Raw genomic sequence first — 26,526 nt, 5'->3', positions numbered from 1 at the left:
TTTTTGCGGCTCATGGGTGTGTTTCTTGGATTTTTCACTCGGCTGATATCGGAACCCCTATGCCGGTTAGTCAGAGGAGGAATCAGCGTATTCTGTCATTTTTCATTCGATGGCACTTTGCAGGGCCATTATTAGACTTTACTATCGCTATATCCATAGAACGAAACATAACTCATGATAACAGTACTCTAAAAGACATCTGAAGTATCTGGGGCGTTGCTAACCGGATCCTTGTGCTCATCTGCGCTCTCTTGAATCTATGCGTACTCTTGAAACAGGGTGATGCATACAACCTTGTGCCCATCGCGGAATGCCATAACCAGTGATCGAGTAACAACAGACTAGCGGTGAGCTTTAGGTATATTCTAAAGCGCACCCCAACATTGGCAAGCCGGAAAGGGCAGTACCCCGAAAAACGCTCTCTTTAGGACAGTATTTTCGCTACCACGCCTTAAAACTGACATGTAGTAAACTGCAGGCGATAAAGAATAGGGTTGTCTGCAAAATTCCCAAAAGAGTTGCTTAGGCGCTTCTTCTCGACAGTGGATGCTGTGACACTCACAAGTAGATGTGTTTCAAGGCTATAGCAACAATATAGGTCACTATTTTTCATACTTGAGGTTCATTCAAATTGCGCAGCTATTATTTTTCATTGGAACACCAGTAAATTCTAGGAAAAGCGTTGAAATTGGCGTTAGTAGTGCAGCAACGATCGTCTCGTGCTGTTCACGCTGTCCGTCACTACCTCGGCGATTTCGGGTTCCTCAGTGAAGTAAATGTATGCTCGTATTTCTGCTGCTATTAATGCAAAGGGCTGGTCCTTTATCTAGAACTCAAGCTCTGTTTTTCAGGAAGGGATCTTTTTCTCCACCTGGACACGAACTCCTTAGATCCAGTGAATCATGCCTTAAACAAGCAGCCCAAGCGAGATGCACGTCCTGCGACGTAGTAGCGAGTGGCACCTAATTTATGGTGATTGTGCCCATATTCGTCGCTCTATGACCCGTAATAATCTAGCCATTATTTTGTATGGTTGTAGATGCTGGTTTATGACGGCGTCCAAGATCGTCGATGTCTGCCGAGGTAAATCGTTCCTGCAGGGGATTATATGCAGGCGCCTTATCAGCCACAAAGTGCAGAGATCTCGCCACAATTGCTGATCTGAATGGACGCTCACAATAAGACCGGTTGTCCTATTTGAAGAGCGTCAAATCATTCTTGCAATCACTGCGTGACTTGAGAAACTAAGTACGGCTTCTAGAAACGTTAAAAGCGGGGTGCATGTCACACTGCAAACCTTTCATCCAAAACCAAAAATGATGCCCTGAAACCTTCAAATCATTCTCGCCACTGTTTGGAACTGGCCATTTTTTTACTTTTTTCTGTTTCTATTCATAGAGGCCTAAGACACTTGCTCACATCAGGATATCGGCAGAACTGGGGGGTTATTTTTTTTTTCATCACTTAGTAAGGAGCCGACTCTTAGCTCGCCAGTGATTTCTTGGCCATGGTTCAGATTATTCGCAGCTTGACGAAGTTAAGAGAATGGCGTTTGGCTCAAACACTTGCCCGGAGAAAGGTTGGGTTTGTACCCACAATGGGTGCTCTTCATGCTGGCCACATCGATCTGATTCGTCAGTCGATGGCCGCTACCCCCGCGACGGTGATCTCCATCTTTGTCAATCCAAGTCAATTCGCGCCCCACGAAGACCTGAGCAAGTATCCTCGGTCTTTCGAAAAAGATATTGCGGAGATCACTGAGGTTTCTCGATCTGCTCGCCCCGAGGTTGAGCCTGTGGTTTTCATGCCGGAAGTTGACGAGATGTATCCTTCTGGTATTGAGCTCGATCGCACAAAACAGGTGGGTGCATTTGTCGAGGTATTAGGCCTGTCGCATCAGCTTGAAGGCCTAGTCAGACCTCACTTCTTTCGGGGAGTTGCAACAGTAGTGTCGAAACTGTTCAATGCCATTCAGCCCGACGTAGCCTTCTTTGGCCAGAAAGATATTCAGCAGGTCTCAGTAGTCCGTCGCATGGTCAAAGATCTCCTCTTCCCAATTGAGATCGTCATGGGCAAAACCGCCAGAGAAAAATCAGGGTTGGCCATGAGCTCGCGAAACCAGTACCTTGATCCAGAAACTCGACAGAAGGCTACTGTTCTTTATAGAGCACTCAAAAATGCCGAAAATGAGTACAACGCTGGAGAGACAAGCTCAAAAGTCCTCGTCGACATCGTGAAGAAGACTTTGTCGGCCGAGCCTGTCGTTAAAAACATCGAATATGTCGAGATCACTGACCTGGAAAGCTTGAGTCCTCAGGAAAACGCTCGTCCAGGCTCAGTTCTGAGTGCTGCCATTGCACTCAACTCTGCGGCTGGAACGCCCCTTCGCATTTTAGATAACATCATTCTGTAACATAAAACTACACGCCTTTCATGAACTTTTTTTTGGCCCTGAAATTCGAGCTCTTAGATTTTTTGAAAACTGGTTGCGCCTTTTTTTGCTGTGAATCTTCAATTGCTGGCACGAAATGCTCATCTGCTGTGTACAATGCCTTGCCATCTTCTAAAAGCCATTCCGGGTCAACAGCTGTGACCACAGTCATATATTGTTGGCTTGTCAGAATCAATTCATGATACACAATGTATTCGGGCAAAGACCCTAGGCCATAAAGGGCCGAAGTTGGATGGATTTTCATTACAACATTGTTTCGGATGCCTTGGTACGTTTGCAACCCTTTGGTTCTGGCAGCTTGGTGGAAGTAACCGGAGCACACGCAACGGCGAACGTCATCAAGTGATTTTGCTTTCTCCACATTCTTTATTCCAAAAGAAGATCTGGCCAACTTGACAAGCTGCTGCCGTGTCTCATGAGCACGTCTGAGCGACTTGGAATGCAAAAAGTGTTCTGTCGCCCAATGATCACTTTTACCGAATGCCAACCACTGGCTATACACATTCAGTAAAGTGAGGTGGTCACTTTCCGCTACAAGAAAACGCTCTCGAGCAGTATCGCTTTCTTTGGCCCGCTCGGCAGACCTGATAAAAACATTTGGAACCGACATCATCGAAACGATGGACAGCATCTCGTCTAAGCAATTGCATTCCACCCCTGACACAATCAATCGAGCCATGTACGGATCCATGGGGAACCTAGACAGCTTTAATCCCAGCTCCGTAAGTTTACCTTCACTGTCAAGCGCCCCCAGCGCCCATAACTCATACAAGCTTGACGAGACACTGCTGCTTTCCGGCGGGTCAAGGAAATCAAAGTCATATATTTCGTCGACATTTAAGGCTTTCAGTGTGAGCATGGTATTGGCAAGGTTCGTTCTCTGGATCTCTGGGATCGTTTGCGGAAACATGGCATTTTTCTCGGCATCAGCCGTGTACATGCGATAACAAAAGCCTTCACTTGTTCGGCCGGCACGACCTGCTCGCTGGGCAGCATTAGCTTGGGATATAGGCACAACCTGAAACGTATCCACTCCTAGGCGAGAATTGTACACTTTAATTTTGGCCAGGCCACCGTCAATAACATATCGTATACCATCGACAGTAAGAGATGTTTCTGCAATGTTGGTTGCAACAATTACTTTACGAGCTCCTGGCGTCGCAGGCAAGAACACGCGGGCTTGTAAATCTGCTGGGAGCTGCGAATAAATAGGAAGAATCTCCAGGGGTTTGGCGTTCTCCATTGCTTGCACTTTTTCGGCTAAAATACTGCAAGTAGCCTCGATATCCTCTTGGCCGGTCATAAATACCAAAATGTCACCAGCGGCCTGCTGCAAATGAATTGACAGAACTTGCTTTACGCTGGCTGCGACATGATCATCGGGCATTGTTAATAAATGGTTCGAGGTAACTGGAAATGTTCTTCCCTCGATTTTGAGCAACGGGGACCCTCCGAAGAATGAACTGAATCTGTTGGCGTTTATAGTGGCCGAGGTGACGATAAGTTTGAGATCCGTCCGTCGAGCCAATACACGTTTCAACAGACCGAGTATGATGTCCGTGTTCAAAGCACGTTCGTGTGCTTCATCAATAATAATGCAGGAGTATCTGTCCAAGAGAGGATCATTTAAACTTTCTTGAAGAAGTATGCCATCAGTCATATACTTGATGATGGTTTTTTCGCTAGTTTCGTTTTCGAACCTGATCGAGTAACCAACCTCTTCACCTAACTTTACTCCCATTTCCACACTGACGCGAGCAGCAACCGACATGGCTGCTACACGTCTTGGCTGGGTGCAAGCGATGACCCCGTGCCTAGCATAACCGTCTGCGGCGAGAAACTGGGTGAGCTGGGTTGTTTTACCACTACCGGTTTCTCCGATAACAATCACAACTTGATTCTCTCTAATTGTGCTCAAAATCTTTTCTCTCATCGCGAACGCTGGTAAACTTTGTCTCTGGGCTAAGATCTCTTCCCTGCTGAGCTTTCGTTCCTTAACCCGTTTAACAGCCGTCGTGGTAACTGCTGCTTCCCTTTTACTTTGCCCCATGATCTTGCCAAGAATACTGCCCTCGATGTTTGATGCATTGCGAGCTTGCATACTTCTTTCATGTTTCTGTCTCTGAGATCTGACCATCTCGCTGCCTGCCTTGGCGAGACGGGCCAACTGACTTTCCGGGTCCCTGACGGGAGACACCTGGCTTTTGGATGTAGAATATATATTTTGAGAGCGTAGAAAGTCAGGAACCAGATTGGAAACAAAGATTCTGAATGCTGAATGCTCTTCATCGTCAAACTCGCGCGGGACCTTTCTGCTCGAGTCGAAATCTTCAATTTGAGGGACTACGGGCTCGTCGCAGTACCAAGCCCTGTCTTGTTCCAAATCAGAGCCCTCAGAGTCTTCGGGTTCATCTAGTTCATTTAACTCAGTGGGCTCGAGCTCAATTGCATTTCTGGAGTCGAAAACTCTGTGAAGCAGACCGCTGTCGAAGCGACCGAACCCTGAGCAGGCCAATTCGAAGGCCTCGAAACTCGGCAACGTATTACTGAGTCTTATCATTGACTCTGCAAGCCGCTCTTGAAGCTCAATTTTACCGAGCGCGTCGGCAAGAGCTGGCGCGAGCTCTTCAACCTTCATGGTTGACTAAAGGGCAGAGCACATCAGATCGGACGTTCAGATATGGGATAGCCATTAAAGTATATACAGGTTAACAAACAAAAGGTTAGTTGTAAAGACGAGCGTTAATCTTGTTCCAATCCAAGGCTCTCCACCAAGCCTCGATATAATCTTCACGACCGGCGATACCGAAATCTAAGATGTAGGCATGCTGCCAGAGGTTCAGGGCAAGAAGGGCAATGTTAAAGTTCTTTTCCTTGGCATTAATCTTGTGCTGCAGCTTTTGGAGGTGGGCAAGGTCGTCTTCTGACACGGGTCCTGCCAAATCAAGCGATTGCTGGCGGCCAAAGTGATATGGCGTTCCGGCGTTATGACTAGAGACAATGTCCAGCTTCTTGTCTGGCTGCTCAATAAGGAATATCCATCCGTTTCCATGCACAGTAGCGGTTGCTTCTTTAAAAGCCTGCTTGAGGTTCTCAACGCTGCCGAAACGCTCCTCGATACGGCGAAGAAGAGCAGGCGAGGGCGAGGCCTTGGCCGCGGTCTCGTGAGAGGTCAGCGACTCGAAAAACAGATGGTTGTTGTGGGCCTGCGATGCGTAGTTGAAAACATGCGCACGATCTGCTCGACGAGCAGTGTTTAGAAGAATGTGGAACGGAATACGGGCCTCGTTGTCTGTGTCAACCACTGCCTCGCTCAGTCTGCTCACGATGTCCGTCTGATGATCTGTCCAAGCAACCCGCAACGCCGACGGCGAGAACAGGCCCGGAATGCCGTTGGCTGTGTCGTACGATAGTGTCGGGATAGTGTGGATTTTCCGTACTTGCCGAAACATTTTTACCCCTTGGAAATTTTCAGCTCAAGGCAGTGTGAGATATTATGTGAGCAGAGCGGTTAGATGAGCACTTGGGAGCTCGAGACATCTTCGTACTCTTTACTAAACCTATGCTTTTGCGGCCCAGGTTTCAGCCATTGCGGCTTGGATTGAGATATTATACTCCGGTACGTTCCCGAGTACCCACACCGCCACGCCCACAACTGCGTAAGCGAGTAAATCAGGCGGATGTCGACAATCAGCCGGTAATCAGCGGCGCGAGCGCTGCTCGGCAGTTGGGCACGCCAGTGTCTCCGGTGCCCACCACCCCCATTCCGCAGGCGCTGGCAAACCTGTTGTCCGAGCCGACTCTGGTGATCGAGCGTCAGCTCGAAATGATGAATGTTTTCCTGGGATACGAGCAGGCAAACCGATATACGATCTACAACCCATCGGGGCAAGTGTTGGGATACATGGAGGAGGACGATCTGAGCTTTTTCAAAATGATTAGCCGGCAGTTCTATAGATTACACCGGCCCTTTACGGTCAATGTCTACGATGCCAGCGGCCAGCACGCCATGACGATTCGTCGGCCGTTTTCGTTCATCAATTCGCACATCCGCTGCCTACTTCCGGGCTACGATGGCAACTCTACCGAGGGGCTGATTGGCGAGAGCCGTCAAGAATGGCATTTATGGAGACGCCGCTACAACCTGTACTTGTTCAATCGCCAGCAGGCGGAAATGGAGCAGTTCGGTAGGGTCGACGCCCCGTTTTTGTCGTTTGCCTTCCCAATTCAGAGCCAGGATGGAGGCATTGTTGGTGCTGTTGACAGGAACTGGGTGGGGCTGGCAAGAGAGATGTTTACAGACACTGGCGTTTATGTTTTGAGAACAGACGCCGCCTCGTTGAACGAAGTTGGCTACCCAGGTTCGTCCAGCCCGCTCTCCCTGGAGCAAAGGGCTGTTTCGCTGGCGACCGCAGTGAGCATTGATTTTGACTACTTCTCGAGACACTCCAACAGGTCTAACGTTGCATATTACGAGTAATTATTCCATTCTTTACGAGTTGATCCCATTCGTCGTCACTGGACTTACTTGCCAACTGCTTTAATAGCGTAAAAATCAATTCCGTATACGATGCTCTTCGCAGGGCATTTTCTCTTGTACTTTGTGCTCTTTTCTCCACTTCGAAAGCAAGAAGGTCTATTTGTCCCCGCTGCTCATACACTTGGCGCATATCCTGCGTGACGGCTAGGAGAGAGACGCGGAGGTCTCCTCTGTGCCTATCGACTCTTTTCCGAACGACTTTGACCATGTTTTCTAGTGAACTTGCCCCGTGGAATACGGGCGCTTGCTTGAGTCCATCGAGCTCAAAAAGACCTTGTTCTGTGGGTACATATGCAATATAGTGATAAAGACCGTCATCTTCTTCGCTCGTTATCGGCGTCGGGCCGTCGTTCACCATCAATTGAGGTCGACACATGAAATTGTGCTGGGTTTGCAAAAATTCACTCATCGCAATCGCATCGCCGCGACTCTCTGGGTCAAGGTGCTGTACGAATTCACAGAATTCGCTTAGCTGGGGGCCCAAGTCCAGCCCAGGCGTATTCAACAAAACAGAGAGAATTGCCTGGGTTGCGCAGGCATTTTGTGCTATTTGGTGGGCAAATATCACATTCGACTGCTCAGCAGGCACCCCCTGGTCGCTGGTCTCCGTATATTCTCGCCGGCGGTACTTGAACAGAAACAATAGACCATACACTTTGCCCAGCTGTTCCAGCGAATCAACATCAAGACTAAGTAGCTCTCTAACCTCCACGTTTTCTACGCCTAGTCGTTCAATCAGCTCCGTAAACAGCCCGGGGTCGCTTTCAAGGGTCTGCCACATCGCTGTGTACTAGATGATTTATAAACATTCAATATTGGAAGTCCGTGCCACATACCCGTTTGGCATGCTCTGCGTTTTCCCTCGTAATAAAGACCGTACTAGTCATAGCCGTAGATAAAAAGCTCATTGGAATTTTGCATCCTTCCAATTTTGCTGCCACCTCCGCTACAACGCCCACCACGTCCACGGGAACTTGTCGGAGATCTAGTGTAACTGGAATATAGAGCTCGTCCTGCGAGCCCATTAGACTATCGGGTGGGAAGAGGCTGGCATCTTCTTTTTCAAGCACCAGGGCAATTTCGTCCGCATAGGTCGTGATTGAGAAATAGCACGGCCTCCGAGCGAGAATGCGGAGTACAGCAAACTCAATGAGATCCAGGTCGCTCTGGCTGCGCGGTCCTGTGATAAGCAACTCTGTCTGGTCAAACGCCGGCTTCAAATGGTACGTTTCCAAGGGTTTGTTGTCGGCTGTGGGTCCCTCGAGCCGGGCGTCTTCGTCGTCATTGAGAATAAGGCTGGAAGTCGACGACGAGTCCGACCGGTTTTGCAGGGCTATGTACGAATTTTCCAAGCTCGAGAATACAAAATTGTTTTTTTCCAGAAGATCTCGAACCTTTTCCTTCACGTCGGTGGGCACAAGTAGGTAGTCACTGAAGTAGGTACTCATGAAAAATATGGGGATCCCAGCCGCGCTGAGAGAGGAACTTAACGTCAGTATTCGTTCGTTCCCGCTCGAGACGCCTGCAGCATCAACTTTAATAGCCATATACCGACGGGGTAAGACCGCCACATTCTTTAGGGAGCTCAGATATTCGTCTCCAAACACCGGCTGGATCAGATCCTCGCGGCAAATAATGGAGCACTCGGTGGGGGTTATTGAAATGTTGTGGAAGTAGTCGCTCAAATCCTCCTCAAAGTCGCAATAATCGTGGCGGAAATTGTCTCTATCACGTGTGTGCTCAGAATCACCCGTTCGAATGGCTTTCCAGGTGCCTAGGGCAAGTCTGGCGATGCCATGGAACACATGTGAATAGTGTTCAAGGGGCACGGAGATAACGGCTAGTCGAGCTTCCAAGAATTGTACCTGGACACTCATAGCAAATTGGGTGGTTTGCCGTTCAATCAGTCAAGATAGTACGTGGATGGGTTATTATGAACAAAATCGGACTTTAGACAATCTTCCTTGGCCGCCCTAAACGGCTTAAATTATTGTGGGGATCAGCTGATCAGTAAGATAAGACGCTGATCAATGCTCCTATGACGCATTCCATGTGGTAGCGGCAGGTGGTTACAAAAAGCGTGGGAAGGGGTTCGTCACCGATTTCTTCCGTGCAGCACGCAAGTGCTTGACCTGTAGCACGGTTTAACTATTTCGGCCCACGATACCAAGGCCTCCAACTTCTCGTCATGTGAACGATACTTTTTTTCAGTTGTGGTGCAGGTGGCCGTTTTTGTTGTGGTACCCTCATCCCAAGGCAATTCGAGTTTTGTTTCTTTTACCCCAAAGACTACGAACTTTTAGCGCTCATTTGTATAATATCCATGGCGAAAGTCCCGCTTAAGCAAGGCGCATCTGGTCCGTCGAACAGAAATGCTGCCAAGAGCCTGCATGTCGACAGGAACAAAAACTCTGAGCAGTGCGTGTACCTCGGAAACCTGGATACTGCCATCACTGCTCGGGATATCGAGCTCTTGCTCGCTCCGTTCGGCCCGGTATCCTCAATTTTTATTAAAAAACCGATACCCACTCGCAACAGCACCTACGGGTTTGTGGAATTTGCAAGAACAGAATCTGCTGAAAAATGCCTCAACTCACCAAATCGGCTGAGTTTCGATGGTGCTCCTATTGTTGTAGCTCGCAAAAGTAACTGCAGAACCAAGCAAAAGTACAAGTTCCGTCAAGGGTCCCGGCGCCGGTCAGAGAGTTCATGCAAGACCACCTACGCATCCTGCATAACACCCGCCGTTAATAGAGATGTTGACCGGGTGTCGGCAGGCACTGCAGAAACGCTCACGCCGATAGGGTCGCAGTCAATATACGATAGATCCCCGGTACCTCTAGGCAAGGCAGATGAGCTGTTTTTGCCTGCATTTATTGCGACTCCTGCCGATCAAGATAACGACCGGACCGTGATCCGGTACCCTGGTCCGTATGCATGCTCAGAAGCGCCGAAAGGGGATCGCTGTACGACGCTCTTGGATAGCTCGGTGTCATCGAGCTCAAACATCTCGTTAGTTTGTGGGTACGGCGGATCGGCAGCCAGTGACACCCCATTTCGCAGCGGTTCATTCGACCTGGCAGAGAGCCAAGCAAAAGGCAGTTTATTAAAAACTCGAGTCTTGCGAGTTGAAAAAATACCCCAGGCCTGGACGGCTACATCATTATTCAATAGCCTGCGTTTTTATTTTGGAGACGCCATTCGAGCAACTCTCGTTTACGACGACCTGGACCAGTATTTCTTCAAGCAAGGATTCGTGGAAGTAGACAACCCCGTTACTGCTGTTGCTTTGGAAAACTGGAAGGAAAAAAGCTACGGCTCTAGTGCACTAGAATGCTACAGGAGTGAGATCGAAAGCATCGCGAAAGTTTGCCAGAGCTACAATGGGAAATTCACTTCATACGTGTATCCCGAGCAAGAGCCGGAGCACTGGGTCCATCCGCTAAACGAAGAAATGAGCCCATTGTTTACACCGCTAACTGCAGATAGTGAGACCCCGGCTACTCCGGCCGAATCTCCAGGCGCCAAGGCGATTTTTGTTGACTTTCCAAACGAAGGCCGACCGCTATTCAAGCCCAAGCATACCAATTTAAATCAGTTGGCCCTCGCAAACAGTGCCTTTGCTCAAGTTCCGAAGGTGCCAGACGGCAAATATTCAAAATACTCGCGCACTATTGTTTTGTCAAATGTCAATGTGTCGGATGGTGGCACATACTTACAGATGCTTGCGCAAAAATTCGGCAATGTTCGTCACCTAGACGTGACATCGGGAGGTGAACGCATTTACATATCATTCACCACTAGCGAAGAAGCTTGTGCAGCAATGCAATATCTTAATGGAGCCACAATTGGAAAGAGTGATTGCATAGCCGAGCTTTGCTAGTTGCGGGTATCATATTTTTTTCTAACTATTTTTATTTCAAAACCAATTCTATGCTCGACAAGCTCGCTGAGCTTTGGAGATCTAAAGTCCGATTAATCATCACAGGGAAACTTGATTTTTCACCAGCGGAAAAGATGTTTCGTCGGCTTTACTCTACGGCTAGAGCCCACAAAACCCCAGTGAAGACCCGATTCCCTACAAAGTACAACCCTGTACGAAGTGCTTACAAGCAGAAAATTCTTCTGCCCGAGGGTCTTGTCTATAATCCCAGCCCGGCAGCCCCCACCGCATGGGAGACTCCTGCTGCCTTCGTTCCGAAGAGCGACAAACGCACTGTGTTGAAAGATGCCAAGCCATATGATATTGCCAACATGCCAGCACTGAAAACACCAGCAGAAAAGACGACCAACCTGACGGAGGCCGATGCCATCGAGATCCAGCGTCTACGAAACGAGGAGCCCGAAAAGTGGACTCGTAAGGCTTTAGCGAGCAAGTATTCTGTTTCCGAGCATGTCATTGGCATTTTGTCGAAGCCCAACGCAGAGCGGGCCCAGGAAATGAACTCCAGACTCGCCACTATCAAGAGCATCTGGAACGACAAGCGCACTCGTGCTCGCGAGCACAGACAACGCCGCAAGGCCTTTTGGCTTCGCGATGCATAATTGAAGGTGAAAGAAAGGTTATGTTTTGTATATAAATAAAATAAAAACACTGTGCTGTTTGATTTTGCCTACGACTGGAAGTCTCCAAAATCATCTTCACCATCATCAGGTTTGTTTTCAACCACAGCTTCGTCCTCCGAGGATGAATCAGAGTCAAATTTGGACCAGCGGTTGGAGGAGCCGGGGGGAGGAGCCAATGCCGGGGCCAATGGTGAGCTCGTGGTATCGCTACTTGCGCGAGATGCCACAAGTCGGGAAGACCACGAAGAATCCATTCGCTGCTCGGCAGCTTTTCTTCTGGCAAAAGACTGTAGGACGAGGCTGAAATCGAAGCTTTGGTTGTGGTCAACAAAGCCAATTCCGAGTACCGCATTGACCTCTCCTTTTCGAGCAATAACAACATAATGCCGTGAAGAATCAGAGCAAAGTCTGATTCCGCCTTGGCCGTTATATGGTGCCTCGGCAATTAGCTCGCCGCTTTCGGAATCCACAATCTGGGCCTTGAGGAAATCTGGCCCGTCCTCGATGGCAAGTCGAGCCCGGAACAGCGGCCAGCGCAACGACCAGTCCTTGGACAAATATCGTCCGTAGCGAGGCTCGGGGACAGCAAATACATCTACCTGAGGCAAATTTGGCACCATTTTTTAGTTTGCGAAATTGAACAAGTTCCAACTGCCCACTAAATAAAACGAAGTCGTTGGTGATGAATAATTCGCGATTCTTCATTTGAAGCCCCAGGACGGAAAATGCATTTCGACGAGGATGATATGGCTGACTATGATGACGACTATTACGACCAACTAGATGAGATTTTTGCTGTGTTTGGCAAAAAGGTTAAAGAGGAGGAGGCCGCAGAAGCTCTGGAGAAAACTGACTACGATGTCGACGCTGCCATCGCCCTGATCAGAGCCCAGCAAAGCAAGAAGGCTACACCTGTCTCTGGATCGTCGGCTTCATTGAAAAAAGCATCTTCTTCACCTGCGGCGAGTCCCAAAATTGGACAGAAACAGCCAGCGAGCGCATCTGGTGGCCAAGGTAAGTTGTCAAAGCTACAGCAGCTTCTACAGAAAAAGGCACAGGGCCCGAAAGAGGACCCTCCTGATAGTGGTAAGATCAAACCAAGCGCGGGTATTGCAGCATTAGCACGACTTCGGTCAAAGGACTCTTCTTCAGGCACTTCGGCGCTGGCCGCCCGTCTGAAAGCTAGGAAAACTGCCTCGGAGTCCCCTCCACCTTCTAATTCGTCTTCGCAGGCTGAGAGACAGGTTGTTGCCGAACCCACAAACCCTTTGCCTTCAGAAGAACGGTCTCCCTCGCCAATAGTTTTCGAGAAGACCGTTTTCGATCCCAGTACATCTATGGGGAAACCATCACGCTTTGGAGCCCTCCTGGGTGCCTCTTCTTTTGTAGCTCCATGCTCGAACGTCGCTAACACAGTCTCAACAGCACCTCAAGCAAAAAGTGCATTTTCAGAGCTCAGCCCTGATGAGAAGGTACTCGCTGCTCAGCAGAATGCCTTCCAGCCCAAGGCTAAACCTCAGCCCAAGGAGGCTCTTAAAGTGGTGAAAAAGACCAAGCCCAAGGATGAACTTTTGTCGCAGCTGAAGAGCATGAAACTAAAGCCCCATGTGTCGTTTGTCGTAATTGGGCATGTCGACGCTGGCAAGTCAACTTTGATGGGTAGACTGCTCGTCGACAGCGGCGCCGTATCCAAGCGTACCATAGACAAGTACGAGCGAGAAAGCTCGAAAATTGGCAAGTCCTCATTTGCATTGGCATGGGTCATGGATGCCACCAAAGAAGAGCGCGAGCGAGGTGTCACAGTTGATATTGGCGAAGCCTCGTTTGAGACTGAAAATACTCGATTTACAGTTGTTGATGCCCCCGGTCACCGTGACTATGTGCCTAATATGATTGCAGGTGTTTCTCAAGCTGATATCGCTGTTCTGGTAGTCGACGCAGGCCCCAATGCCTTCGAGTCGGGGTTTTCCCTGGACGGACAGACAAAGGAGCACGCTATTCTGGCACGCAGTTTGGGAATCGATACCCTGGTTATTGCCGTTAATAAACTCGATATGGAAAATTGGGATATGGAGAGGTTTGAAGATATCAAGATTCAGCTTACTGAATTCTTGTCTCGCATGATTGGCTACGATACCAAGAAGTTAATTTTTGTTCCGACCAGCGGCAAAACCGGTGACAATGTTGTCAAGAGATCTAATACACCCGGTTACACGGGCCCCTCACTTGTGGAAGCTTTGGAGAGTCTCGATGTTCGTGCTCGCGACTATAGCGGTCCTTTCCGCTTCATTGTCTCAAATGTATATCAAGAGGATCATCAATCAACTTCCACAATTACTGGCAAGGTTGTATCTGGAGCTATTGAGAAAAGCGATCCCTTATTGAACATCACTCAAGGCGGAGACCTGCCAGGCACAGTCAAGGCTGTGGCTGCTGGAGGCAACCAAATGGCTATCTCAGGAGATGTGGCAGAGCTTTCAATAGATTGGGACGTCGAGTATTGCCGTCCAGGTGACGTGCTGTCGAGTCCTGAAGCTGTTGTTCAGCCGATCACAGCGTTCGATGCCCGCATCGTTTTGTTCGACACAAAACGGCCGATTTTGACGGGATCCAAACTGTCCTTCTATATGGGTCGTGTCAACCAAACAATCAAGCTGAAAAAAATCATATCACTTGTTGGAAAGGACGGTAGGCCGCCACGCCATCTCACTAAGCGTCAAACTGCTCTTGTGACTTTGGAGCTAACCGAGCCAACAGTTCTTTTGCCCTACAAAGACGGCAAAGATCTTGGCCGGTTTGTTTTGCGTCTTGATGGATTCACTGTTGGTGGTGGAGTCGTAGAGTCGACCTGAGCAGCACATATGCTATAGATTAAGATACAGGCTCGATTGACAGAGCACAATAAGAAATTAAAGAAGCCAGTCGTAGACTAGTAGTAGGATCGCAATGATCAATGACGAGTAAACAATGATGGAGGAGGCACGGCGATTGCGTGCCTTAGCTTGCTTCAACTGAACATTAGCTCCGCCAATATCATCGGTGGTTTTGAAGACGTCGTCAATCATTTGCGAGATCATTTCGGTCTGCGTGTGAAGGTGGTTTGCCAATTCGGTCTGGATCTCCGAAATCTCCTTCATCGAACGCTCTGCATGCTGTGCTTGATCCAAAGTAGCTTGGAGATCCTGGAGCAGGTCGTTATTCTCCAAAAGCAAAGCCTGTTGCTCTTGGTCTGAGATTTCTAGCTCTGCGACCGGTGCTCTTGGTGCACTACTAGCTCGTGTGGGCAGGGAATGTGATTGCAATACTGCTGCGGCAGCCTTTTTACGGCCCTTGAGCCTAGCCGCTCGAGCCTTTTTCTGGGCAACGTGAATATCAGTCACGTGTTTTAGTCGCTCAGTCAAGTAGACAAACATCCTTTGCCTGTGCATTTCCAGTGTACGCTTGATTTCCTCGAGTTTTGGGTCTTTTAGCAGCCGTTTAAATCCTGTGGCCTTTTCAGAAGCCTGTGCGTTTTGGTACTCTTCGAGTTTTCTCAGTCTGACTTTTTCCTGCTGGAGAATTCTGTTCACATCGTAGTCAATCTCGTCGCACTGAGACTCGCTTAATTGACCGCGGCCTGCTGTGGCAAGATAAGAGCCACGGATCTCCGCTAGTCGGTCCTCAAGTCCTCGAAGAGTCGTCGCGATGGACAGACATTGCTGAGTTACTGCATCAACACTGTCTCTTGGCTCAATTACCTGATCCGCTGAAGGGTTGGCTAGTCGAACTATCTCCCGATAGAGCAAAGTACGATCCATTGCCCAGCTCCAGCTTCAGCTGACGGAAACTCCGTGGGAGAAACCCTCACATAATAAAGTCTTCTTTACACCCTCAAGCGAGCGCGATTCTGGTTAGGCACCGCTGCGGAGAGACTTAAAAAATCAGTAACAAAAAGGTATCAGAGAGGTTCGTGCTGAATCCTTGTACTATGACTGTACTCACTGCCCTGAGTAAATCTACAATCCCTGCAGGCTTCAAAACCGGCCTTGTAGAGCTTCTTCAACAGAATAACGTTGCAATCTCAAACCACAAGGATCTCAATCCATCGGGCTCTGCTATAGAGTATGAACTGGAGGGCTACCATGATGGTGTCAAGAACAAACTGTACAATTTCAGCAATGAGTCAAAGGTTGATATCGTTGTTCAACCATCGCATCCTACCAGACAAAAAAAGCTGGTTGTTTTCGATATGGACTCTACACTTATACAGCACGAAGTTATCGACATGATTGCAGCCTATGCTGGTGTTGAAGAGGAAGTTTCACGAGTTACTGAAGCCGCAATGCGGGGAGAGCTTGATTTCAACGCTTCTCTAGAGGAGCGGGTCAAGCTTCTCAAAGGCGTTCCCGTTACAGTTTACAATGATATCAAAAAGAAGTTGAACTTGACCCCCGGCGCTCTCGAGCTCTGTAAGGGCCTGAAGGAGAACGGCGTCAAGATGGCAGTGCTATCTGGTGGCTTCCAGCCGTTTGTCGATTGGATTAAAGAGGTGCTGGGCTTGGATTATGCATATGCAAATGTGCTGGCCGACGATGGCGAGAAACTGGAGGGCAAAACGGTTGGGCGTGTCGTGAACGCCGAAGTCAAGGCCCAGCTGCTAGCCGAGATCGCTGAAAAGGAGGGCATTCCCATCGAGTACACGGTTGCCGTTGGTGATGGATCAAACGACTTGAAAATGATGGACCGCGCTGGATTCGGTGTAGCCTTCAGCGCAAAGCCCATTGTCCAGGCCAAGGCCCCTAGCAGACTGAACACTGGAAACCTCGCTGACATCCTGTATATTCTAGGCTATAACTAAAACTTCAATACTTGCGTGCCAGGAATTTTGTTCTTGTGTTGAGTTTTTCCCGGTAGTTGTTCCGTCATTTTTGACTGCTTGAAGGCATTTTGTTGATCGCTGATGATTTTGCTTGCAGTGCGTCGCTCAAGCGTGTGAGGTTTGGTCAACTTTCTCCGTCTCTTTAGAGGAGCAGCCGGGGGAGCATTCATAAATACACCTCTAAGAACACCAATTGATGCGTTGAACACTATCACCTCTTCGTGTTCCTGGATGTCGTACGCTTTAATTGGGGCCTCCACTATCAGACCAGCTGCCAAAAGCACATAACGCATGGGATCGCACATAGCCCCCTCAGTGAACGCAGGTGTATACCACTTTTCATCACGATATACAGCAATGCAAATGTCACGGCCGCAGATTACTCCGTAGCTTGAGTTGAATGTTACAACGTCAACAAGGTCCTTCTCACTGACGCTCTGAAGCGTTCTTATCCTTGCGATATCGAACTGATCCTTGTAAGTAGTCTTGAACGTTGTGTGAAAACTAGTGGTTGTAGACTCTGTATCCCAAAACAAATGGTATACATACTGGGGGAGTCGCTCTTGGGTCATTTTCAAATCAGCTAGTTTTCTCGTCAGTTCATCGAGCTCCGGCTCCTTGGACGCATGTCCGAAGATTCCACTTAGAAGATTGTCGCGTTGAAGAGTAGGTTTGGCTGTAATAGTAAAAGTCCCTTGTGGATAAATGGTGACCTGAAGGTTGTGGGGGACCTGACGGTCTATGACCTGACAGACGTCGTCAAGGCCCTGCTTGATCTTGTTGTAACTGATGCTAGAGGTCCACCTTAAAGCTCTAGCAGCATATACCAAATAATTGTAGTGCAGATGCAACAGAAAGTAGTTTTGGTCACTCACTTTGGCGATTCCAGGTAGGGCGCCATGAAGAGCGGCCAGATTCGGATCGAATCTGACAATGCAAATCACACCAACTTCTGGCCTTCGAAGTAGCGGTTTTATAGCCTCAATATGGCGATTAGTCGTTAATGAGGGTCCTCGAATAAATATGGGTTCGTTTAGTTCTGAATTGCTGAACTGTGCAGTTTTCAAAGCTTGTCTCTCTTCGTCGTTCTGAGCTTGGAAACTCGGCTCTTGGCTTGGAATGCTCGGCCCCAAGTACCCAAAGTCCGTCACGTCGGCTCCCTCAAAACTGCAGGACTTGTCTGCTTTTTCCACTGGTGTGAGTATAAAATCTGCAATTCCACTAGCGATGGCCAGTTCAGTTTCGTTTTCTGGCGTATATTGGCACTTGAAATCACTGTCGATCTGTTCTGGATCATACGTGTTGGTCCAGTTTGAGCGATCGTCATAAAATTCTGGGTCAAAAGGAGGAATTGTTGCCGTTTGATTCTCAAACGCTGTCTCTTCTTGGGTATCCAGAGCGACGAGCCCAGGTCGCAGCGCGATTTTGGGCATTTGGCCACTGACGCTCATCATCGGATTCAGTTGTATTTGGCGTTCTCAAAGGCACCTGATAGCGGGGGGGGCAAGAAAAAGAGGTCTAGCGGTCGACTCCCTGTATAGCACCCGCATGAGCCCGCATGTGGACAGAATCTGAGCCAGGCTAAGGCCTCTGCGAAAAGTCAATTTTGAGAGCTGATTCCAGAAAATTTAATAGACTGTCGAGATTTTAACTCATACCTGTGATTTTCACGGCTTCCAGATCTTCGCGGGTGGGAAATGCCAGTAACCATGGCAACCGCTTTTGACGATACCAATGAATAAAATAATTACGCCAGATTCTTGGTTTGCAATTAAAATAGCCTCGCGGGCACCCATTTCCCCGTGAAACGCTTTACTGCAAACTCAAAAGCTATAGATTCAGGGTTCAGTTAGTGGGTTTTGGCACGACGGCTCGTGCAATGTCGAAGCCCTAGACCATCTTGTCGGAGCTCGAAACAATAAGGAATTGGGCCAACCCAGCTACCCCGTCCCCGGCCAAGGTTTTTTTTCTTTGCTTAAATAAAGTTCTCTTCCAAAGCCTTCATTCGCGGGATCAGAGGCTTGAGGCTTTACATCAGCAAATGAAGTTCTGGCTCTATGCGCTGGCGTCGACGGCAGTGATGGTCGGTCTCCTTGCTTTGAGACTGATCCAATACCCGAATGTATTCACTGCTTTCAGTTCAATGTCAGTCAACCTTGCTAGTCTTATCATACTAGTCAACTTCGTGACTGTGCTGGGGCTGGTTGTGAGCAGAGTACTGGTTTGGATCTGCCTGGGTAAATTGAGCGTGAATGAACAGGAATCGCTGATCAAGCCGACTGTTATGGTTCTGTCGGAGATTTTCTTTTCAAATCAGGATGCGCTGAGAACTGGCCACTTCCATTCTTTGATTGCATGCGCATATCCCTTGGCATTCATGTCCGCGCTCCATGGGCTTGCGTTCTCCAGAGTGAAAGTCATGTTCCAAGGCATGCACCCGCCCTCCGTATTCTTGCAGGCCCGCTTCCTGGCCTTTGTTTTCACTCTCGGGTTCGGAAACTACCTGCTGCTCAGCTACACATATTCCGAGTTTCTACTCGGCCACCACACAATGCTAATGTTCAGCGCACGAATGTTAACCCAATTGGAATTATTTTTCAAGATCGTCACCCGATTCTCGATAGAAAAGTACGAGGGCTACTTTTTAGAGAGCAATGACGAGGAGCAGTGGGAGGCCAAGTACGTGTACGTGTTTATGAGCAACTTTATCGGCAAGCTGATCTTTATTACTGGCTTGTCGGCACTGCTACTGATGACGCCACTGCTGGATTCCATCCTGTTGATGTTTTATTTGGCATTCAATCTATTCCTCACCTCTCAGTTGGTGCTTAAATTCCTGGCTGCCCGAAGAACCCAAAACGAACTCGACCAATATGTTACAGATGCGACCCGAGCTGATCTTGCTCGTGATAGTACATGTGTAGTGTGCCGAGATGAGATGGAGCTCAATCCGAGCAAACTTCGTTTGTGTGCCAAGCGGCTCAACTGTGGGCATGCGATCCATAGAGGTTGTCTCAAATTGTGGATGAGACAGTCTCAGGACTGCCCCACTTGCCGTCGTCCAGTTAAAGAAAAGCCTGCGAATGACATTTTTTCTGCATCTTACATAGACCGCTTCAGGCAAGACGGACAAGCCAATGCAGAAGCCGGTACCCCTGCAGGCGCCCAACCCCCGCAGGCCAATGCTCGAGAAGATAACTCGAACGCAGCAGAAAATGGGCCTCAGATAATTGATGTTCGGCAGCCCTTACCTCCCCAGCGGCCTTATTTCACTGCTCCAAATGATCCCGAGCCTGCAGGCCAAACTGCACTGGGCGGTCCCGCGGCGACCCCCACCAGAGTTGAGCCCGATTCTGAGAATTGGGCCACTTTCGAAATCCGCAGAGACAACCAGCATCCCACCCGAGTCAAGATCGGCAACGAATGGTACGATATCGCTGGTTGTGATTGATGTACTGTATTTATAGAATTATTCCATTGCACCGTAAACCTTCCCATCTATACGCAACAGGCTTATCTAAATGCAGTTTGGGCCGTTCTTGATTCTCGCGATTGTCTTCATTTTGCAATACGCAGCATGGAGCCAGCTTTTCCATCCGGTGATCCGCATCCTGTTTGCGTGGATCGCTACCTGGAATACCCACATCAGGCTACAGCCGGGCTTGATCACCCCCAAGGGCTACCAGCCGCCGAATCTCAACTATCCGTCCAGGAACTTATGGAAGTTCTTGGGCATGTGCTGTGCATTCACAATGGTCTACATTTCGGCTACGGTTTATGCCCCGACACTGCTATCAAAGGGTCTGACCCAGAGCATTGTCCAAGGGCTGATTTGCTGCCTGGCCATGGTCGGGGGTGTGGGGTATATCCTGCACTTTCACTATCTCAAGTAGACACTGGCTGTGTTTCCATTCGCTGCCTGAAATCACTGTCTCCGTCAACACTACGGCTCGTGCCGTGCGTGGTGCCGCATGTTGACCTGCGGAAAATTACTTGTGCTTTGATTTTGTTTATTCGAAATGGATAAATGCTGATAACATCTCTCTATTTTTATTTTTCAAAATAGATTAATGCTAAGAATATCTGTCTACTTAATTTTTTTTACTCGATAGTGCGAACGGTGTCAGCGAGGAAGGTCTTCTCGCCGGCCTCACCGACCTTGCTGCCGAAAACAAGCTGAGCAGTCAAACGGAAGTTCTCAGGAACGTTGAAAGCCTTGTGGACATCAGCGTCGATCAGAGGAGAGTAGTGCTGGAGGTTGGCACCAACGTTCTCGAGGGCAAGAGCGGTCCAGACGTTGATCTGGGCAGCACCTGAGGAGTGGCCGGCAAACTCAGGGAACTTGCTGGCGTAGAGAGGGAACTGCTCCTGCATCTTCTTGATTCCGTTGTCGTCCTCGAAGAACAAAACAGTGCCGTAGGCGCCCTTGAACATGTCAAGCTTGGCCTTGGTGGCAGCGAAGGCCTCCTCAGAAGTAGAAATAGCCTTCAAAGCATCGTGAGCAAACTCGCCCCACAGCTTCTCGTGGTTCTTATCGAAGATGATAACGGCACGGGTGGTCTGGGAGTTGAAAGAGCTGGGCGTGTGCTTAACGATATCAGTGACGATAGCAGTAACCTCAGCGTGGGAGAGGGGGAAGTTCTGACGACCAAGCTGGTAGATGGTACGGCGAGTGGCGATGGAGCGAAGGTAAGGGGCAGACATTGTTTGTTGGTGTGAACAAAAACACACAGGTGTCACACTTTATATATCTCGCGCGGTGCTGTCTGATGTGAAATATTATGCATCATACCTAGCCCTGCCTATCGGTCCTCCTTTGTACATCACATGCGGGGCATGGGGTGATGGTGGTGATACGAAGAGGAACGCGATCCAGTACCGCGGGAACCTTCTAATTGTAGGTTTTTATCTTTTTCCTGTTAAAATCCGACGGCGATATGCTCACAGACGCGGCGTGAACTGCAAAAAGCCGTTAACCTCCAAATTTGTCAGCCCAACTACCCCGTCGGAGCCCCGAACTCGGAAAAAAGGTTGTACATGTTCCGGCTGTGGGGTGGCATAAGTCGCAATTTGGGTAGGAGCTTCTCTACAACCCGAAGATTAAGGTTCCTACCAGGTGCGGCAACCCCATTCGAACAAGAGGAGGAGCAACGTGAAAGCCAGGGCAATAGCAGCAATGGCAGTCGCCAGATCTTGCTGAAGGCGGGCGAAACAGCGGCCGTGATGATTGCTTCGCTAGCACTTCTTGGTCTCGCTGGTTTGTGCTACCATCGTGGCTATCTCTGGCACACCCATCGTAAAGTCTCAATGGCTTTCGACGGGTGGGACGAGGATCTGCGAGCGTACTATAAGGCACGCCAAGCAGCAAGCCTGTGTGATTGGGTAGAGCGAGACCAGCAGCAGCTTGTTGACGATATTGTTTCTGGAAAGCTAATTGGTAGGTATTACATGCTTTTCGGCGAGAAAGGTACGGGCAAAACCTCAATGATGCTGTCTGCTCTCGCCAAAGTTGAAAACTTCAATGTGGTGTCTGTTGAAGCCCACGCCGATCCTGAAATTTTCCGAATTCGACTAGGGAAGGCTCTGAACTTTGAGTTCTTTGAGGACTACCTGGGATCTTTGTTTTCGATTCGTGGCCCCCGCGAAAACACAGCCATCATGGACATCGAGCGTGCTCTAACCGTCCTTGAACAGGTAGCCATTCTTCGCAAAAGAAAGACAAAACGGCCACTGGTTGTTATTATCAACAGTGCACATCTCATAAGAGATGACGAGGAGGGGCGAAATCTTGTGGAGCTACTCCAACAAAAGGCTGAGACGTTGTCAGGCTTGGGTCTAGCCACGGTTGTCTTCAATAGTGACGACTATTGGCTCTATGAGCGACTGAAGAAACTGGGCACGCGTCTTGATGTGATTGCTACAGCCGATTTTTCGCGTTCCCAGGCAATTCAGCTCATCAAGTCTTCGCGCGCTCGTTACTTTGGTCAGAATATCAGCGACATTGAAGCTGCTACTGTTTACCACCTAGTAGGTGGACGTGCCCAGCATATTGCAGCGGTCACTTTACACAAAGATATGATCCAAGCTTGTCACAAACTCATAGACAAAGAAAAGCAATGGTTCCTCAACCAGTGTGGACTATTGGGCGAGGACATGGACGACGACGTGATGGAAAGTGGTAAGTTTTCGACTTCTGCCATGACACTAGCCCGCGAAATGGTCCGGATATATAACCACAATATCTCCACTGCATCTCCAATGTCCGATGCAGAAGACCCCGTCCCCAAAATCCCGCTATGGCGAGCTCGTCAAATCATGACTCGTCCGGACTATATTCAGGATTATGACAATCTGAACATTTTCACTCTGGACTCGTATTCTCGGGTCAAACCTGACTCTATGGTAATGATGCATGCCTTTAATGAAATTGCTTCAATGCCCGGTTTCGATGAGCTCCTAGAGGAGACAATGGACAGAGTCGCTGCCATCGAGAGCTTGGGCCGGACCCGGGAGATTGTGCTCAAGGACTTGGTCGAAGGGGGAAAGTACAAGTTCGACGGAAAATACATACAATTGGAAGCACCCGAAGAAAACGATCATGATGACGGTGATGGCCATTTACTCCTTGATGAAGGTGATAGGTTTTATTGGAAACGTAGAGTGCCTAAGGGCCTTTTGAACTCGTCGAAACGTCACGAGCCTTCTCATTGACGAAATAGTTTGCAGCGTACTTGGGCTCCGTCGTAGGTGTAGTTTTAAGAATCTCTTCTCTCTGTTCTGGGGTCTTTTTGAGGGCCAAATAATACTCGCGATAGAGCTGTTCTTTGACCTTGTCAGGCATTGGCACATCAAACTCAGGCAGCGCGCGAAACAACCGTTTGAATTGGATATAGAATCGATTAGGGTTACTTTCGCGATGCACAAGATCCAGAAATTGATCTGTTGGTGTTTCTACACTAGTCTTGCGAGTCAGTGCCCATTCGTCATACACCTGCTGTCTTCTGCTGTTCGACTCCAATTCCATATAGCCTGGCTCATCCACAAGACTGTCACGGTGAAATTCCCAACTTTTGAACGGATTGAGCCTTTTCTCATCAAGCATCTGCTTGAAAGAATCGGGGTTTTCTGCTGTTTCAAAGTCGGACAAATCGAGATCAGACTCGTCGTCTGAAATAATCTCAATCGTTTGTATAGGTCCACTATCCACAACATCTTGCAGCTCAGACTGGATATCGGCTTCAATATTTGATTCAGACTCAAAGCTTGCACTCCCGCTGGCTGATTCCGTCTGGATATCGGTGGCTTCACTTTCCTTGAACCCGCGAGCCTTGGCTACCAGCAAAATAAGCTCTGGATCGTCCGGTATGTCCCATCTGCTTTTGCCGGTTTCTTTATTAAATACAAATATTCTCCCATTCCTCGTTATAACAACATATTCACCGTTTGCTAGCTTCTTTTTCACCTTCGGTCGGTCCGGCTGCTGGGCTGGCTCGCGCAGGCCCATTACCTAACTAGGTTCCAGTTGGCGGCGAATCTTTCCATTTACAAGACACCGTATAGCACAATGTCTCGTCGCTACGATAGCCGAACCACGATTTTTTCGCCTGAGGGCCGTCTATATCAGGTCGAATATGCTTTAGAAGCGATTTCTCACGCCGGAACCGCGCTGGGTATTCTAGCCAAGGACGGCATCGTTCTTGCCGCCGAGAAGAAAGTTACGTCAAAACTGCTGGAGCAAGACATATCTGCAGAGAAAATGTATGCTCTGAGCAAACACGTTGTCTGTGCCGTTGCCGGAATCGACAGTGATGCTTCGCGGCTGGTCCAGCGGGCGCGCAACATGGCGCAGAATCACTTGGCCACCTATGACGAGGAAATTCCCTGCGATATTTTGGTGAAGCAGCTCTGTGACACAATGCAAGGCTACACGCAGTATGGTGGTCTGAGGCCCTTTGGCGTTTCCTTTATTTACGCTGGTTGGGACCCCGTTCAAGGCTACCAGCTGTACCAGTCGAACCCAAGTGGCAACTACTCTGGGTGGCTAGCCACATCTGTTGGAGCAAACAACGCAGCTGCACAGACTCTGCTCAAGCAAGAGTTCAAAGAGGAACTAGAGCTCGAGGATGCGGTGCAACTCGCCCTCAAGGTCCTGTCGAAAACCATGGACTCGGCGACACTCACCTCCACCAAGATCGAACTGGCTACCGTGGGCTCTGGTGCTGACGGAGAGGTCAAATACAATGTTTGGAAGCCAGCCGATATCGAAGTTGCCTTGAAGAAGCACAAAGAGGCCGAGGAAGCTCAGAAAAAGTAGCCGCTGGCGGTAGCTAACAAGTATTATACACACAGTTGGATCTAATGTTTTATAACGGGCATAATGCTTTTATATAGCTTGATGAGCTCCAATGAGAATATGAACCTATGAGCAGTCTACTTGATGCTCCACGCCTGGGTGAATCAGCATGAGCGGTTCACTGTCCCTTGGCGGCGGCAACATTCCTGTGGGCTACGTAACGCCAAAGTTTCCGTCTCTTCAGTTCCCCGTCGACGGTAATCCGTACGAGTCACCGCTGTTGTTTCGCACGTGGGATATTTACTGCTTTACGGTGTATTGGCATCTCATAATGTGGACGGGTGCCCACGTTATAGTCGGAACAATAGGGGCATACGGTTCCCGCAAGCAGACAATGCTTCTCCTGATATCGTTTTATTTATTTATAGGTGCCCTATATGCCTTCTCAATAGGCTCTATTATTGGCCTTCTACTTGCTGCCGTCTACCGAGCAGGAGCTCTTCACATGACGACCTGGATCCCGTTTGCATGGAGCATCCTTACGCTGTCATTTCTCGCCCTCACGAACTTTAACATTACTTCTTATGTATTTTAATAACTTATTTCAAGCATTTAGTTTAGAAGCGAGAAGATTATGTCTCGGAAATGAACGTAACCTCGACGTATCCAACACCTTTCTCCTTGATGGTCTCCCCATCGACTTCGACTTCGACGTCCATGTCGTTCATGTACTGGTAGATGTAGGGGTTGGCGCCGGAGACGTTGTTAACCACCCGCTTCACGAATGCGGGGATCTCTGCCAGAACATCCACCCGGTCAACGAGATAGTTGAGCTCTCCCGAAACCTTGGCTTTGACAATGTTCTCGGGGTCATTGATCTGCGCGTTGGGAACACCTGGCTTGGGTCCCTCGAGTGCAAACTTGATGGCTTTTGGTGCTGGCCAACCAACTTCATCGGCCGTAGGATCGACATGCTCGGTAGTCGTACCTGTGCAAGTGGCGATCAACTCACCATTGTGATGGATAGCGCCGATCGCCGACCGCGACGAGCCATACGAGACAGGAGTGGTGAACTCCATGACAACAACACTGACTGTGGGGCCCTGGAAGTTGCAAAAGTTCCAAGAAGCAGCTGCGTGATGCGGCTTCATACCCTGCAACGCCATCACGTAGAGACCCTGAGAATGATCTAGAGTGATCATATCGTCTGCTGTCTTGATGGTACCAGAGATATCCAGGCGAGGCCAAAAGACGTGGCGCATCGTGCCCCAAGGCTGCGCGAGATCCTCACCGTACCGAGACGTACCATCGGCTCCGATCTTGAAGCCTTCACCAACTCGCTTGAAGACAAGATTCACCTCAGACTCCGGGTTGACGGTCGACTTGAACTCGTACTCGTCTGCTGTCTCATTCAAAGTGATGGAGAAGTTGTCCGCGGAAAAGTTTGTCTTGTCCTCATCTTCAACAACTGTTGCGCCGCTCAACCGAGTAGATGTCCACAGCTTGAAGTCGGGGTTGTCCCGTTTCTTGAGCAAGAAAGTAAATTGCGAGGTGAAAGCAAGGTTCACAGGGTTTGAGTGGATAAGCTGGCAAAAGCCATAGTAGTTCGATTTCGGATCGGTGAAGTAGAACGTTTGAGTCTCAACATGAGCTTGTGGGGGCTGTTCCCATGCAAGGTCAGCTTTTTCTAGCTTCCCGTAAGGATTTCTACCGGCCACAGTTTTATCAACTGACATAAAAGCTTCTGCTCCATAAATAGGCTCGGCGCTACCTGTCACGGCAGCCACAGCACCTTGTGCCCATTTCAACATTTGTAA

At 49.0% G+C, this 26,526-nt stretch overlaps 20 protein-coding genes across 20 annotated transcripts; 10 read left to right on the top strand and 10 right to left on the bottom strand.

The window, feature by feature from the left end:
• Positions 1–1,507: 1,507 nt before the first annotated feature.
• On the top strand, positions 1,508–2,413 carry B9G98_01088 (Pantothenate synthetase; the record flags this gene model as incomplete). Its single annotated transcript, XM_024807646.1, has 1 exon — positions 1,508–2,413. The coding sequence occupies one exon, from the start codon at positions 1,508–1,510 to the stop codon at positions 2,411–2,413; it is 906 nt and encodes a 301-aa protein (XP_024663414.1).
• Positions 2,414–2,420: 7 nt separating this feature from the next.
• On the bottom strand, positions 2,421–5,090 carry B9G98_01087 (Pre-mRNA-splicing factor ATP-dependent RNA helicase prp16; the record flags this gene model as incomplete). Its single annotated transcript, XM_024807645.1, has 1 exon — positions 2,421–5,090. One exon carries the CDS (start codon positions 5,088–5,090, stop codon positions 2,421–2,423), a length of 2,670 nt encoding a protein of 889 aa, XP_024663413.1.
• An 85-nt stretch (positions 5,091–5,175) lies between these two features.
• Positions 5,176–5,904, bottom strand: B9G98_01086 (37S ribosomal protein S26, mitochondrial; the record flags this gene model as incomplete). Its single annotated transcript, XM_024807644.1, has 1 exon — positions 5,176–5,904. The coding sequence occupies one exon, from the start codon at positions 5,902–5,904 to the stop codon at positions 5,176–5,178; it is 729 nt and encodes a 242-aa protein (XP_024663412.1).
• Positions 5,905–6,014: 110 nt separating this feature from the next.
• Positions 6,015–6,932, top strand: B9G98_01085 (Altered inheritance rate of mitochondria protein 25; the record flags this gene model as incomplete). Its single annotated transcript, XM_024807643.1, has 1 exon — positions 6,015–6,932. The coding sequence occupies one exon, from the start codon at positions 6,015–6,017 to the stop codon at positions 6,930–6,932; it is 918 nt and encodes a 305-aa protein (XP_024663411.1).
• Positions 6,933–6,976: 44 nt separating this feature from the next.
• Positions 6,977–7,773, bottom strand: B9G98_01084 (Ubiquitin carboxyl-terminal hydrolase 2; the record flags this gene model as incomplete). The annotated part of the gene is made up of 2 exons (XM_024807642.1): positions 6,977–7,027; positions 7,072–7,773. 2 exons carry the CDS (start codon positions 7,771–7,773, stop codon positions 6,977–6,979), a joined length of 753 nt encoding a protein of 250 aa, XP_024663410.1.
• Positions 7,774–7,801: 28 nt separating this feature from the next.
• Positions 7,802–8,869, bottom strand: B9G98_01083 (hypothetical protein; the record flags this gene model as incomplete). The annotated part of the gene is made up of 1 exon (XM_024807641.1): positions 7,802–8,869. The coding sequence occupies one exon, from the start codon at positions 8,867–8,869 to the stop codon at positions 7,802–7,804; it is 1,068 nt and encodes a 355-aa protein (XP_024663409.1).
• A 446-nt stretch (positions 8,870–9,315) lies between these two features.
• Positions 9,316–10,875, top strand: B9G98_01082 (hypothetical protein; the record flags this gene model as incomplete). The annotated part of the gene is made up of 1 exon (XM_024807640.1): positions 9,316–10,875. One exon carries the CDS (start codon positions 9,316–9,318, stop codon positions 10,873–10,875), a length of 1,560 nt encoding a protein of 519 aa, XP_024663408.1.
• A 50-nt stretch (positions 10,876–10,925) lies between these two features.
• On the top strand, positions 10,926–11,537 carry B9G98_01081 (54S ribosomal protein L20, mitochondrial; the record flags this gene model as incomplete). Its single annotated transcript, XM_024807639.1, has 1 exon — positions 10,926–11,537. The coding sequence occupies one exon, from the start codon at positions 10,926–10,928 to the stop codon at positions 11,535–11,537; it is 612 nt and encodes a 203-aa protein (XP_024663407.1).
• A 68-nt stretch (positions 11,538–11,605) lies between these two features.
• On the bottom strand, positions 11,606–12,178 carry B9G98_01080 (Adaptin ear-binding coat-associated protein 1; the record flags this gene model as incomplete). Its single annotated transcript, XM_024807638.1, has 1 exon — positions 11,606–12,178. The coding sequence occupies one exon, from the start codon at positions 12,176–12,178 to the stop codon at positions 11,606–11,608; it is 573 nt and encodes a 190-aa protein (XP_024663406.1).
• A 105-nt stretch (positions 12,179–12,283) lies between these two features.
• On the top strand, positions 12,284–14,410 carry B9G98_01079 (HBS1-like protein; the record flags this gene model as incomplete). The annotated part of the gene is made up of 1 exon (XM_024807637.1): positions 12,284–14,410. The coding sequence occupies one exon, from the start codon at positions 12,284–12,286 to the stop codon at positions 14,408–14,410; it is 2,127 nt and encodes a 708-aa protein (XP_024663405.1).
• A 57-nt stretch (positions 14,411–14,467) lies between these two features.
• Positions 14,468–15,355, bottom strand: B9G98_01078 (Syntaxin ufe1; the record flags this gene model as incomplete). Its single annotated transcript, XM_024807636.1, has 1 exon — positions 14,468–15,355. The coding sequence occupies one exon, from the start codon at positions 15,353–15,355 to the stop codon at positions 14,468–14,470; it is 888 nt and encodes a 295-aa protein (XP_024663404.1).
• A 170-nt stretch (positions 15,356–15,525) lies between these two features.
• Positions 15,526–16,395, top strand: B9G98_01077 (Phosphoserine phosphatase; the record flags this gene model as incomplete). The annotated part of the gene is made up of 1 exon (XM_024807635.1): positions 15,526–16,395. The coding sequence occupies one exon, from the start codon at positions 15,526–15,528 to the stop codon at positions 16,393–16,395; it is 870 nt and encodes a 289-aa protein (XP_024663403.1).
• Positions 16,396–16,399: 4 nt separating this feature from the next.
• B9G98_01076 (Aminodeoxychorismate lyase) lies at positions 16,400–17,870 on the bottom strand (the record flags this gene model as incomplete). Its single annotated transcript, XM_024807634.1, has 2 exons — positions 16,400–16,427; positions 16,471–17,870. The coding sequence occupies 2 exons, from the start codon at positions 17,868–17,870 to the stop codon at positions 16,400–16,402; spliced, it is 1,428 nt and encodes a 475-aa protein (XP_024663402.1).
• Positions 17,871–18,457: 587 nt separating this feature from the next.
• Positions 18,458–19,867, top strand: B9G98_01075 (E3 ubiquitin-protein ligase synoviolin; the record flags this gene model as incomplete). The annotated part of the gene is made up of 1 exon (XM_024807633.1): positions 18,458–19,867. One exon carries the CDS (start codon positions 18,458–18,460, stop codon positions 19,865–19,867), a length of 1,410 nt encoding a protein of 469 aa, XP_024663401.1.
• A 70-nt stretch (positions 19,868–19,937) lies between these two features.
• On the top strand, positions 19,938–20,309 carry B9G98_01074 (hypothetical protein; the record flags this gene model as incomplete). Its single annotated transcript, XM_024807632.1, has 1 exon — positions 19,938–20,309. One exon carries the CDS (start codon positions 19,938–19,940, stop codon positions 20,307–20,309), a length of 372 nt encoding a protein of 123 aa, XP_024663400.1.
• Positions 20,310–20,517: 208 nt separating this feature from the next.
• Positions 20,518–21,120, bottom strand: B9G98_01073 (Putative nitroreductase HBN1; the record flags this gene model as incomplete). Its single annotated transcript, XM_024807631.1, has 1 exon — positions 20,518–21,120. The coding sequence occupies one exon, from the start codon at positions 21,118–21,120 to the stop codon at positions 20,518–20,520; it is 603 nt and encodes a 200-aa protein (XP_024663399.1).
• A 333-nt stretch (positions 21,121–21,453) lies between these two features.
• Positions 21,454–23,127, top strand: B9G98_01072 (hypothetical protein; the record flags this gene model as incomplete). The annotated part of the gene is made up of 1 exon (XM_024807630.1): positions 21,454–23,127. The coding sequence occupies one exon, from the start codon at positions 21,454–21,456 to the stop codon at positions 23,125–23,127; it is 1,674 nt and encodes a 557-aa protein (XP_024663398.1).
• A 44-nt stretch (positions 23,128–23,171) lies between these two features.
• B9G98_01071 (hypothetical protein) lies at positions 23,172–23,920 on the bottom strand (the record flags this gene model as incomplete). The annotated part of the gene is made up of 2 exons (XM_024807629.1): positions 23,172–23,181; positions 23,223–23,920. 2 exons carry the CDS (start codon positions 23,918–23,920, stop codon positions 23,172–23,174), a joined length of 708 nt encoding a protein of 235 aa, XP_024663397.1.
• A 60-nt stretch (positions 23,921–23,980) lies between these two features.
• On the top strand, positions 23,981–24,730 carry B9G98_01070 (Proteasome subunit alpha type-3; the record flags this gene model as incomplete). Its single annotated transcript, XM_024807628.1, has 1 exon — positions 23,981–24,730. The coding sequence occupies one exon, from the start codon at positions 23,981–23,983 to the stop codon at positions 24,728–24,730; it is 750 nt and encodes a 249-aa protein (XP_024663396.1).
• Positions 24,731–25,341: 611 nt separating this feature from the next.
• B9G98_01069 (Survival factor 1) lies at positions 25,342–26,520 on the bottom strand (the record flags this gene model as incomplete). Its single annotated transcript, XM_024807627.1, has 1 exon — positions 25,342–26,520. One exon carries the CDS (start codon positions 26,518–26,520, stop codon positions 25,342–25,344), a length of 1,179 nt encoding a protein of 392 aa, XP_024663395.1.
• Between the last annotated feature and the right edge of the window lie 6 nt (positions 26,521–26,526).

The sequence above is a fragment of the Wickerhamiella sorbophila genome, assembly GCF_002251995.1.
Source record: "Wickerhamiella sorbophila strain DS02 chromosome Unknown contig1, whole genome shotgun sequence".
Lineage (NCBI taxonomy): Eukaryota > Fungi > Ascomycota > Dipodascomycetes > Dipodascales > Trichomonascaceae > Wickerhamiella > Wickerhamiella sorbophila.
The sequence above is the reverse complement of the archived record's forward strand: the minus strand, read 5'-3'. Positions and strand labels throughout refer to the sequence as shown.